We start from the raw sequence: 13,483 nt of genomic DNA, 5'->3' as shown, positions 1-13,483 counted from the left end.
TTTCTTATTTCATTCTAAATATAATATATTTGTCAATTAGTGCTGCCCTTCTGAAGCTACGATATGTACATGTTTCTCAGAAGACAAAATAAGTTCAATTTATCCTATTCTTCAAATTCAAAAGTTTTTACTCCCTGACTCTTAATGCATCATGTTTCCTTCAGATGCATCAGTGAGCATTTCAACTTTCTGAAATGGTTGCAAATGAGTCCCTCAGTTGTCCTCAGTGTAAAATGATGGATCTCAAAATCATAGTCATCAAAGGGTTCAAATACACAAAAATGCCTAAAACCAAAGAATTTGTGTGACCTGCTAGATTTTTCTGAAGAACAGCAGGCAGTTTAACTGTTCAGGACAAAAAAGGGACTTGTGAACAACTATCACTAAACCAAAAAAAAAAAGAAAACAGCTGTGGATCATTCAGGTAACAACATTAAGAATCAAGAGAATGTAAACTTTTGAACAGGGTCATTTTTATAAATTCAACTATTATTTTCTTGTGGACTATATTAAAATGTTTATGTGAAATATCTTATTCAGGTCAGTACTAAATAAAAAATATCAATGTTTTTTTTCATCCTGTACATCAATCTGACCTGTCTTTGCCAATACATTAAAATAATATTGTGTAAGACACACCAGTTTGCAATATCAAGCAGTAAAATGAGCTGTTTTGTACAGCTAAAAATAGCTGGAAGTGAATCACAATGGAAGCAAGACTCATCAAATTTACAAATGGCCGCGCCCGCTCTTACGAGGAAAATAACAGCAAACTTTTAATATCTTGTACATAATTTTTCCACACCCCCTGCAGCTTGTCCTTAAGTAAGCATGTTCCATGAGCTGGACAGAATATTCCGTGACCGGTAGTGAGGGAAAAGTCAGGTGTTCCCTGCTTATCATATCCTGCTGTCAAGAAAATGACCAGATGAGAATCCACCCTGTGCTTGTGTTTCCTAGGACATACAGTACATGATGCAACAAACAGGAAGTCATCACTCATGCAGACCGCCCTGTTAATGCAGGACAAAGATCTGCTGAAAACATTATGTACCGTCTCCGTCGGTATGTTTTTATCATCCTGTACATCAATCTAACCGTCTTTACCATTTCTAGACACAGACATGCTTGGAATCGGGAAAAAGGGAACATTATTATTGCGGATATTGCATAACACAATTTTGTATTGTGAACTGCCATAATGAATAATTGCATGACAATTGCACAGTTCAAAGTCAAAATAATACTAAAAAAAAAAAAAAAAAAAAAAAAAATACAAAACTTATTTACCACTGATTTTGTTTAAAAGAAGCCAGAAAACACTTACTTTTTTTTTTTTACAGTAAGAAGAGTCAAACAGAAAACCCGAAGGACTTTTAAATGAGTTAGATCTTTATTAAGTTGAATAATGTCCACCTCCCTGAACAGTAGTCTCTCACATAGTTTGTCCACACTGGTTAAAACACAATGAGCAACGAGCACACATACACAGACTACTTCACAATACATTTTCAAACCATATTGCACCCATATACATGTACATACTTGGTCAAACGCACAAATGCACAACCCTACATTTATGGCCAAAAAAATATTTTGATGTGCAAAAACTTGATGAGCAAATCTGGAATTTTCTTTTTTAATTTGAGACTCACATTAAACTGCAAATGGAGCATTAATGAAAGTCTTTGAAGAATGTCTGTTTATTTCATGAGCATGTAATGGTACTGTAGAACACGACAGTGTGCTTTGTACATCTCTAGTGTCACAAATTGAGGCGGGTGTGTCTCAAGGCACCGAGGCAGCATATAGGTTTAACTGATCAAACTAAACAGACTTTAGCCAGTGGAGATATTTCACATAAGCAAATAGCCATTCAGATCAAAGCAGATCAGATTTAAAGAAACAGTACACCAAAAAGTAAAAATTCTGTCATCCTTCAGTCGTGTCCACTTTTTTTCATTTTTGAGCTCTTATATAAAATAGCAGTGCGACTATTTTGCTAAAAATTGAAATCATACAGGTTTAAAATGACATGAGAGTAAGTAAATGGTGACAGCATTGTTTTTTTGTTTTTTAGTGCACTATCCCTTTAATGACCATTTAGTTCAGTGCATAAAACCATAATTCACACTCAGATCCTAAAAATCCGAAAATGCTCTAGTTGCTTGTCAAGGGGTAGATATAGAGGTAAAGCTTCATTAAATGCCGATATTATAAGTATTATAACTAAATACATATTTAGATCCAAAGCCGCTGCTCTTTCAATGAGCATGTGAATGCAGAAACACTCAGAAAGAGAAGTTCACATCACTTGAATAAAGCTGTTTTGCAGCATCATTCTTTTCCCTCTTTGGAAATCAGACGGGAAGGATATAAACATTTCTATAACCCTAGTTAGTTTCGATTTGTTAGGTATTAACATATACAGTAGACTATTGACAAGGATACTAGCTCTACGGGTCCATCGAGAACACTAAACACTGAGTCTTCTGACGTGACGTCTATACAGGTTTAACAGTCTCTTGGTCAGGCTAGAAAGGACTCGCATTCATTAAAGATGCCGCCTTAACAAGAAGAGAATAACAATTACACCTACTTATAAAAGGAATTGCGCTTTTCTTGCTAGATTTTAATAGTTGCGCACTTAGAACAACAACTGATTCAGAATAAGATTCATGTTTTTCTGCATTAATTGATGTCTCGCCCCTTCTGAGACACAGATCAGTTTGATATACACTACCGTTCAAAAGTTTGAGGTTAGTGAGATTCTTATTCATTTTCATGTGACATGGAAGACGGGTAGTAACGGAAGTAATGTCTGATGCAAATTCAGATTTTCCATCACAGGAATGAATTACATTTTGAAACGCATTAAAACAGAAAAAAAGTTATCTTCAAGGCATAGTTCACCCAAAAATGAAAATCCTGTCATTAATAACTCACCCTTATGTCGTTATATACCTGTAAGACCTTTGTTATTCTTCAGAACACAAATACAGATAATTTTTATGAAATCCAAGAGCTTTCTGACCCTGCATAAAGAGCAATGCAACTGACACATTCAAGGCCCAGAAAGCGTGTAGCGCTGAAACCCTATTGTAATTGTTAGAATGGCCAGGGACCAGCAATCTCCACATTAAACTGATCGTGCAGACCAAACTGTAAGTCATAGAGACTTGAAACCTGGAGGGATGGTAGGACTCACACCGCTGACAACGTCACTAAGCCTCACCCCAATCGGCCTGACAGGGGTGCTACAGGATCAAAAATCGCTCATAACTTCTAAACTGTCAGTCACAGACTCAAGTCTTATGTCGTTGGAATCCTTGGCTCGCATTTTCGGTTATTTTGGATTTTTTAAATATTTACTTTTGTGAACTTTTGCGAATATCAAGATGACCTTTCAACTCACCCTTGTAAAGGGATGCCAAAACGTTTGAAAGGGGCAGAGCCACTTTTAGTAAAATGCCTATAACTCCTGAACGGAATGAGATATATTCGCCAAACTCAGAACACTTATGTAAGAACTCAGAATAAGATTCATGTTTTTCTGCATTATTTGATGTCTCGCCCCTTCTAAAACACAGATCAGTTTGATATACACTACCATTCAGAACACTTACGTAAGAACTCAATCTGAGGTCACAGGGAAAAATAAAATTGTGGAGCATGGCCGCTTGGTGGTGCTATAAGAGGGAAAAACCATAAAAATGGCTATAACTACACAACCATTTGTCCCCATCAACATGAAAATCACCACAACAGTCTGTAAGGACATTTTTGTTATCTCAAAACATAATGGCTGCCAATAGCTGCCATTGGCTGCCACTGGTTAATGGAGGGCCTGTTTGACTCACGGCCCCAAAGGTCTGAGAAATTTGAAATCAAGAGGGCAATATCGCATTTTTCAAGAGCCTAAATGATTGTACATTGCACGTTTTTCGCACATACACACGATATTCGTGTCATATCACAGAACTCCTCATTTGAGCTCATCAAAACTTTGCCTCTAGAACCACTGCTGTCAATCAAATCATTTGTTTGAGAAGATGCAAAAAAACCTACTTTAGCAAACTAGTCCTAGGTTTTTCACTCAATCTGGAAAAAAATACTGCAGTACAATTCTCTGGACTCCATAGGTCAATAATTATCAAAAAAATGCTGAAATTTACCCTTTGATAAAGTACTGTGTAGAAAAGGGGCCTGTCCAAATTTACCCAAAATCCTATAAAGCTGATGTCACATGGTTTATTTTAATGATGTCCTGTCTACCTTTTTTGGCCTTGAATGTGGTAATTGCGTTGCTGTTTATGCAGGGTCAGAAAGCTCTCGGATCTGATCAAGAAATATATTAATTTGTGTTCTGAAGATGAACGAAAGGTCTTACGGGTTTGGAATGAGGTTGAGTAATTAATGACAGAATTTTCGTTTTTGGGTGAACTAATCCTAATATTTCACAATATTAATGTTTTTACGACTTTCAAAACACAACTTATCGACCCTAAACTTTTGAACAGTAGTGTAAATTGAGCATGAAAATGAAATACATTGAAAAGCATTTTAGCGTGTCCTAACCTGGTGCAATGCAACAACTAATTGTCCGAACTTAAAACAAGAAGTAGGTTTTTAGACCTAGCAAGCAAATTGCCCCAGAAACTGAAATCAAGCAATCAGCAAAAGGTACACATCTGGTTAGGACACAGTGTTACAGTCATGCTAGCTGAATAGATGAAATTGAAATTATGGCATAAAAATATGACTAAAATCCGAAAGCACACATAAAACACTGCAGACAGCACTTTTTGTTCATTTAAAAAAAAAAAAAAAAAAAAAAACTAAATTAAAAACAAAAAAAAAAGGTCACAGGTCATACACAGGTCAACAGAGTTGAAAAGGTGGGTCATTTTTAAAATCCATTCTTGCTAGTGAAGCATAAACCACACATTTCAAAGAAGTCACTGTTTTTTTTCTATAATAATGGTTGTCCAGCCATCGATAATTCAACAGCAACCTAAATTCAAACCTATATGCTTTCCCAAAATCCATTTCAGTCTCACTCTGGAATTTTTCTCTTGGAGGGCGGCACAAGATGAGCGGGCAGTTCACTCGGAAGCTCGTGACCTTCTAGTTTGACCTTGATCAGGTGATTGGCCAAAGCAAACTCCTCATCATCGAGCATCCCATCTTTATCAATGTCAGCCAACTTCCAGATCTTACCAAGCACAGTGTTTGGCAGCTTGGACTTCACCATTTCCTTCTTAGCATTGGCTCCAGTCACTTTGCCATTGACGGGCGAGAGAGTGTAGAAGATTTCATCATACATAGGTTTATCACGTGCCACCACCCATTCGACTTCATCGATGCCCTCGCCGGCTCCCTCGCCATATCCGTGTCCGAACGGCCCGTTCATGGTGCCCTCGAAGGCACCGCCCTTTACTACCTGATTGGGGCGCTGCGTCTCCTCCTGACGCACCAGAACCATGAGCTGGGCAATGTCATGGGCCAACATGTCATCCACGGTGTCCAACAGCTTCATTTTAAGAGGCTGGAACTTGTTCAGATCGTGTGCTTGAAGCTGCTCCTATTCAGCAGGAAAGAAAGCAAGAAAAAACACTTGTAGGATGTAACAAAGAATCCTGTCAACATCTGTTGATATTTCCAGGGTAAACCAGCTCCGCTTCCTTCACATACTCTGTTCTAGACAGGCTGTGTCAGGCTGTTGATGCTTGGCAGCATGAAAAGGTTGATGCTTTGGCTTTTTGGAAATAGTTTCATTGGCAGAGAACGAACATACAAACTAACTAGCCAAATATCGCCTGAAACGCAAATGACTCAATATTCATTTGTTTATAAAGCGGTTGTATAAAAGTAACAGTAATCTAAACAGCATTTTTACACAAGTGATTTCTTAACTTAAAAAAAGGAATATGATCAGGTTTAGAGAGGTCCACCCAAAGCTGAAATTTAATTAGCTGTTTGTTGATTTAAAAAATGTGGGACAAATTATGCTGACTTTGAATGTGCACTGAAAGACTCCTTAGGAGTCCCATTAAAGCATTCTTAAATCAGCCTCTATGTTTGTTGGTTAAATTGACTTTACCTGCATTTTCTTAAGATTAGGGAAGTCTCCTGGGGAAATCTGGTGTTCTCTCTCAATGCGGCTGTAGATCTCACCCAAGCTATTAATCAGCTCCTTCTTTTTGTTCTCCTTCCCAAAGACTGAGGGCATTTCTTTTTTCAAGGAGCTAATGATGTACGCATGGACCTGAGAGAGCACAAAAGCAAAGCTCGTAAGTTTATAGAACAGACATCAGTGTATTACAATTACAAAGAGCATGCCTGGGTTGTTTTTAACACACACACAAAAAAAAGATAAAAAATGACTGAAACCTTTTGCTCAAAACCTAAAACAAAATTTAAATAAAATTCCTTGTCTCATAAATAAATACATTTTATTGTGATATTTTCTTAAAGGAGAAGTCCACTTCTGAAACAACAATTTACAAATAATCTACTCACCCCCTTGTCATCCAAGATGTTCATGTCTTTCTGTCTTCAGTCATAAAGAAATTATGGTTTTGGAGGAAAGCATTTCAGGATTTTCTTCATATAATGGACTTCAATTGTGCCCCTGATTTTGAACTTCCGAAATGTAGTTTAAATGCAGCTTCAAAGGGCTCTAAACGATCCCAGCCGAGGAAGAAGGGTCTTATCTAGTGAAACGATCGGTCATTTTTTCCGAAAAATAAAAATTTGTATACTTTTTAAGCACAAAAGCTTGCGTAGCACAGGCTGTCTGATGCGCGTCCACAGGTCGTTCTTGAACGATTTGTTCATTTTGAACGAATCTTTAAAGTGACTCGTGAAGAACGAGTCATCTCAGGCAGTGATTTGTTCAGTCGTGCATGCGCAACATCCTATTAGGTTTTGTACTGGAATTAGTTCACCTGTTTCGAGTCTTCGGGTTTTTCGAGTCGTTCGTTCATCTTATGGGGCTGTCACGTGACGCTGATTTTGCTAAATGAAATGACTCAAAAAAAAAGATTTGTTCATTTTGCTGAATGAGACTCAAAGGTCCGAATCGGTAAAATGATCCGAACTTCCCATCACTACTGCGAATCATGTCTAAGTTAATTGTCTGTGTACTCCAGCTAAAAAAGGTAGAGTATGTCGAAAAACTCCATCTTATTTTGTCCTACAACTTCAGAATCATCCAACACATTGTACTTTTTTGTTTATAAACAGCGTTTGACTTACTTGCACTTTCTTAGTCTTTGCGCGTTCGCTTTGTAAACACTGGGTCTGTAGTTCCACCTACGTTCCGCATGACCTTTCGACATGATTCAATAGTATGTCAGGAACGTGCATGCCAGAACCTGTGCTACACAAGCTTTTGTGCTTAAAAAGTATACAAATTTTTATTTTTTGAAAAAAAATTCCTTGGCTGGGATCGTTTAGAGCCCTTTGAAGCTGCATTTAAACTACATTTCGGAAGTTCAAAATCGGGGGCACAACTGAAGTCCATTATATGAAGAAAAATCTTGAAATGCTTTCCTCCAAAACCATAATTTCTTTATGACTGAAGACAGAAAGTCATGAACATGGATGACAAGGGGGTGAGTAAATTATTTGTAAATTGCTGTTTTGGAAGTGGACTTCTTTAAAAAAAATTAACATTTTTTCTAAATGTTTACAAAATACTTTGTAAACTCTGGAATACATGATTTTGATTAGTTAATTGAGCTGGCAATTTTTGCATATTTACCAACTCATTGGTCATTTTGCATCTGAATGTGTTTAAATATAATGAAAAAAAAAAAAAAAGATCCCAAAACAGGATTTTCTTTTTGGGATGTAACATGACACAAACATGTTTTTGACAGGCTGCATTAGACTCTATAGCTTTATTGATTTTGTAGTCAACAACAAATCGAGACATTAGCTATGTTTCCATCACCCTGTTTTTGCACATTTTGAAAAATCGCATCAGAAACGAGTAATGGAAATGCCACATTTAGAATAAAAATCCCTTAATTCGGAAAAAGGTTTTAATGCCCGCTTGAGGTGGTTTTTGAAGTGTGAAAAAGGGTTAATGCGAATAATGGGAGATAAAAACGCATTTACCGAATAAATTCCTCCATACGCATCAAAAAAGTCATGTGACTTTGCACTATGGGATAGTAAAACCTGTCTAACCGGGGGACCGATCTTGTTTCACAGCATCTGAAACGTTGTTATGTCACTCTGAAAATCTTGAGCAAAGTCTGTCATCAAAATTCTATATGAAAATTACTACATTCAGTGTTTCCTACTTTTCTTAGTAATTTATAGTGTCAGTTTATCAGGAAGTGACAATTTTGTTCTCTTTGACTTGTTGGATGGAAATGGTGCTTATTCGCAAATGTTTTATGTGAAATTCCATCTTTGGATGGAAACCTGGCTATTGAATATAAAACGCTGCTGCTTTTTACTACTGTATTTAACCCAAATGTGTTAACACATTTATTCTGAAGCTGGATAGTAGCAAAAATACACAAGCTACTAAATAAATCGTCGTCTGCGGCAGAGAGAGGCCTGGCCCCTGTGTGGAAGGAAGGTGACTGTATAAATGATGACAAGAGGGGAAGCACATCTGTATGATCGGGGTGAGGGACAGGGAGAGAACTTAAATGTGCTTTTTTAATGCATCCAGCTGGATCTGGAGATTTAAATTGAGTTTGACAAGAGACCAGTACTGATAGTCCCCAACATTTCCTCTTCCAGAGGGGGGTCTCTATAGCCCAGCCCATGTGTTTGTGCAACGTTTGTACTGATGGGGATAATAAAGGATTTCAGACATAAATGAACCGACATCAGAGCGTTTCAGTTTCCTTTTAAATGACAGCTTTATGTTCGACAACCTAAGTTACTGTTCTTTAATATATGTAGGTGATGGACTGTTTAAAAACAAGTTTTAGTGTAGAATCTGGCAATTTCAAGACATTAAAATATTAAGACTTTAATATTTCCAAATATAACGTACTAAACAATTATGTCATTTAATAATATCAAGAGACAATAATGTGTTTTGCGGATAAAGGCCTTAAATTATTCTCGTCTTGCTTTGAAGAGGAAAAAGTCACAGGTTTAGAACATGACAACATTTCTGAGCGAACTTCCTTTAGACGTGATATGTTATAATAAGTAATTAAAGCCAGGAAGGCTGTAAGATCACTCAAGGTCATTTATAACCATGTCTTTATGGAGAATGACATTATGACTCATGGTCCCGGAGTATCTTTCAACACATTTAACAATCCCCACTAATCATCTGACCCCTGAGTCAAAGTCAAGGACTTTCTTTGCATTTTCTGGTCTAGTTTTTCAGATGTAGCCGATTACCTGCACAACCAGTATCATCTATGACTTGCATGTTCAATATATGTATTCACATATGTTCGAATATATATAAAAAGAAAGATACACAGATATGACTACTTCATGTTCTTATGATCTTTTATACAGTTACAAAAACAGTCCTTAAAGGGACAGATCACACAAAAATTAAAATTACCCCATGACTTTCTCACCGTCAAGCCATCCTAGGTGTATGTGACTTTCTTTGTTTAGACAAATACAATTGGAGTTATATTAAACATGGCTTTTTCAAACTCTTTAATGACAGTGAATGGGTGTTAATATTCAATAGTCCAATAGAAGTTCAATAAAAACCTCCTGAACGAATCAATGCATAATGCTCCGCTTATGAATCATAATCATTATATGGACGGAACGCCTGAAAGAAGAAAGTCATATACACCAAGGATGGATTGAGGGTGTATGAATCATGGGGTAATTTTCATTTTTGAGTGAACTATCCCTTTAAATATAGCTGAATCAAACTTGGATTTAAAGTTACTGTAGAAGCAAACATTATGTGCTTAATGTGGAGAGAAAAAAATATCAATGACTGCAGGCAAACATTAGGCTCATGCACAGAGCCTCGTCAGCAGACGATACAGTTTGGAAAATGGCCTCATTACTTGGGCAAAGTCTGCAAGATCAGACAGACAACTGCTATTACTTTTACACTAGAGCTATATGCTGAACCACATCAAAACATGTTGAAACGACAACAGCATGTCAACTCAATAAATAGAGAAACAGACCTTTTATTCTGAATCACACATACTAAATATTGTCCTTTGAACATCAACATATAAATCCTTATGTGCTTGTTTTGCTTTGAACAAAATTTGCTAGCCAAACTTTGAGCAATTTCCTGTTTTTTGTTTCAGGAGTGGTTTGTTTAAGAACTTTCCAAGACTTTAGAACTTAAAGGATTAGTTCACCCAAAAATGAACATTCTATCATTATTGTCTGACATTCCAAAAGCTGTTATTTTTTCTGTGGGACACATTCTTTCCCATACACAAGAGGAGTTTGTAGTGCTGACTGCTGTTTTTATTTTCATAGCCATGGTAACTATGAACTATTGTTTGAAAAAGAGCAGCATAAAGAGATTCTTCAAATGTATTATTTTGTGTTCTTAAGGAAAGAGTAACAGTTAATGGGTTTGGAGTGGCATAAGGACAAATTATTTTTTGAATACAAAATTTCCAGAAAACTCAGACTTCCTTTATTTATATGCTAATTCCAGCTTTTTAACTTGTACTGTAGATAAAACCTTAGTAACAGTCTAGATGGGTCATTTGTGACCAAGGATGGGAATGATGGCGTTACAAATAAACGGCATTACTAACGGCGTAATTTTTTTTCAGTAACGAGTAATCACGCCTCAAAAAAACAAAAAAACAAACAACAACATTTTTTTACGAATAAATTTCTTTACGACTGAAGAAAAAAAAAAGATATGAACATCTTGGATTACAAGGGGGTGAGTACATTATCTGTAAATTGTTGTTCTGGAAGTGGACTTCTCTAAGTTAGGACAATATTTGGCCGAGATACAACTATTTGAAAATCTGAAATTTAAAAAAACAATAATAATAATAATAAAAAAAATCAAAAGTTTTGATACATTAACAGTAGGAAATTTACAAAATATCTTAATAGAACATGATCTTTACTTAATATCCTAATGATTTTTGGCATAAAAAAAATTGATAGTTTTGACCCATACAATGTATTTTTGGCTACTGCTACAAATATACCCGTGCTACTTAAGACTGATTTTGCTAGGCTACATGTCAAATCTCAAAGACTACTGTAACAGAAGCTTACCTTAGCAAGACGAGCTCTCTTGATCAGATCGTTGAGCTTGCGAAGGGCAGCATTACGGGGCAGCGACTGGATATCCTTGAACAGATCTTGTTCTTCCGCTTCAAACAGTTTGCGATTGTCTGGAATCAGCAAAGGATGCGACCAAAACGAGCCGATGTAGACACGAATCACCTCAGGTGTGTTGACGATCTTCCCGAGCGACCACATGAGAGCGCCGTAGACACGCATCAGCTGCTGCGTCTCGATCTGGTCGGCCTTGTTGAGAACCACGCGGATCTTGTCCTCGTGGTTTTTGAGGGCCTTGATGACCTCTGAGAACTCATCTGAGATGTCCAACTTATGGGCATCAAACAGCAGAATGATGCGGTCCACGCGTTCGGCGAACCACTCCAACACCGCGGCGAAGTCATAGCCTGAAGGAGAGATTGGATAAGAGATTGATATCCTGTCCAGTATTTACGGTTCATAAAGCTTTCGCGCCGGATGGATGCTCGCACGAGAGCGAGGAGGCAGTCGGCCAATCGGAAAGGGCAAAATGACCTTGTTAGACCTGGCGCTCAACAGTACCGGAGCTGCTGAGTCGCTTCCAAGTATCGTTAAAATTCTAAGGCCTGTTGCGGTTTTCATGATCTAATGTCTGCCAGTTAATGGTTTCTGCAGCTCGACTTTACTCCCTCTCCAAGGATGCAGAGAATCAAACAGCAAGTCCACCATTCAAGAGGACAGCCAGACGATGAATCATTTTAAACCAAAGCTGAATTACATAGAACATTCTGGAAATATTTTAACTAAATGATGCATTTAGATGCTATAACCAATATTAGCAAATGTCTTTTACTGTATGCATGAACATGCCTATGGTGAATTTTGGTTTTGACTTTTTTTTTTTAATGTATGATTTATGCATGCAATGTCTGTATGATTCAGAATAGCCATTTCTAAGTCTGGCTCTCATTTTAAGGAGCCACAGACATTTGTGAAGGATTGTAAAACTACCTTTTACATTATCTGGGTGACTGCACGTTCAACTTCCTAGCTGCTGAGATTTGGAAAGAAGTAGATCGCTAACTCAGCCAAGAAAGCCAGAATCGTCCAAATGAAACCTAATGCTCTGGTCTAATTAGTTTTGTAATGCATGATTTGATATCTCGGAATACATTTGCGCAGCTGCCAAGCAACCGAAGACAGAAAAAGGTTATGACAACGCAATATTGATAAAATTAATCAAAATCCACGCCAGTGTCTAAACCAGACTTAAAAAAGAGATTGTTATTGTGCAGAATTTTTGCTTTTAGTGGGGACAGACAAATTACAATCCCATCTCAACCGGTTAGGACGCTGTGTGCTCGTGACAAGAAAATCATAACCTTGCTAGAGAAAACAAAGCTCACACTGACAGATGAAAACCTTGAACTGATGAGCTATCAGAACTTATAAACCGCAAAAAATATATATATTTTTGTCTCCTCGGTCTGTCTCTAGGCTACATGATAACATTTGCTCTGCTCAGTGTTGCTGTTGTTTACTAAAATTAAAATTATTAAAATTTTTTGGTAAATCAAATGTTATAAAGTAAAAGTAAAATAGAAACATTACATGGAAAAACTTCGAACTGTTGCCAACTAAATGAAAAGTACTAAAGTAACCAACACAAAAACTGAAATAAAAAGAAATTAAAGCTACATAGAAATTACAAAAAATAAATAAATAAATAAAATAAATAAAAATAATATTTCACAAAACACTGATGCTTAAACTAAGATAAATAAAATAATATAAAATAAATTAATTAATTAAATAAATAAAATAAATTAAAATTGCATAAATATAACGGGGGTTGGGGTTAATAAAAGTTGACAAAACACTGACGCTTAAACTAAAAGCTATTTATTACTAACAATAAAACTGAAATAAAAATAAATTAAAGCTACATACAAATAACGAAAAAAAGCAAAAAAAAAAATAATAAAATAATATATATAAATTTGACAAAACACTGAAACATAAAGTTAAATTAAAATGAAAACCTAAAATGTAAAAATAAGTACTAAAGTTACTAACACTAAAACTGAAATAAGAATTAATTATTAATTATAAAAAGGAAAACCAATATATATAAAATTGGACAAATCATTGACGCTTAAACTACAATTAAAATGAAAACCTAAAATGTAAAAATAAAAGAATTAAAAATATTGATAAATACAATAATAGTATGTAAATTTTTCTATTATTATTATTATTATTATTCTATTAT

The 13,483-nt window shown here is 36.1% G+C and overlaps 1 protein-coding gene across 1 annotated transcript in view; it reads right to left on the bottom strand.

Moving 5' to 3' along the window:
• Window positions 1–1,371: 1,371 nt before the first annotated feature.
• Window positions 1,372–13,483, bottom strand: part of ehd3 (EH-domain containing 3) — a 31,491-nt gene continuing 19,379 nt past the window's right edge. The window contains exons 4-6 of the mRNA XM_051138223.1: window positions 11,227–11,639; window positions 6,104–6,268; window positions 1,372–5,584 (exon numbers count right to left, since the gene is read on the bottom strand). Of these exons, the coding sequence (XP_050994180.1) occupies window positions 5,057–5,584; window positions 6,104–6,268; window positions 11,227–11,639 (1,106 nt within the window). The 3' untranslated portion in view covers window positions 1,372–5,056. The remainder of the gene's footprint in view (window positions 5,585–6,103; window positions 6,269–11,226; window positions 11,640–13,483) is intronic.

The sequence above is a fragment of the Labeo rohita genome, chromosome 20 (genome assembly GCF_022985175.1).
Source record: "Labeo rohita strain BAU-BD-2019 chromosome 20, IGBB_LRoh.1.0, whole genome shotgun sequence".
Lineage (NCBI taxonomy): Eukaryota > Metazoa > Chordata > Actinopteri > Cypriniformes > Cyprinidae > Labeo > Labeo rohita.
Note: the sequence above shows the minus strand (reverse complement) of the source record. Positions and strands in the feature narration are given on the sequence as shown.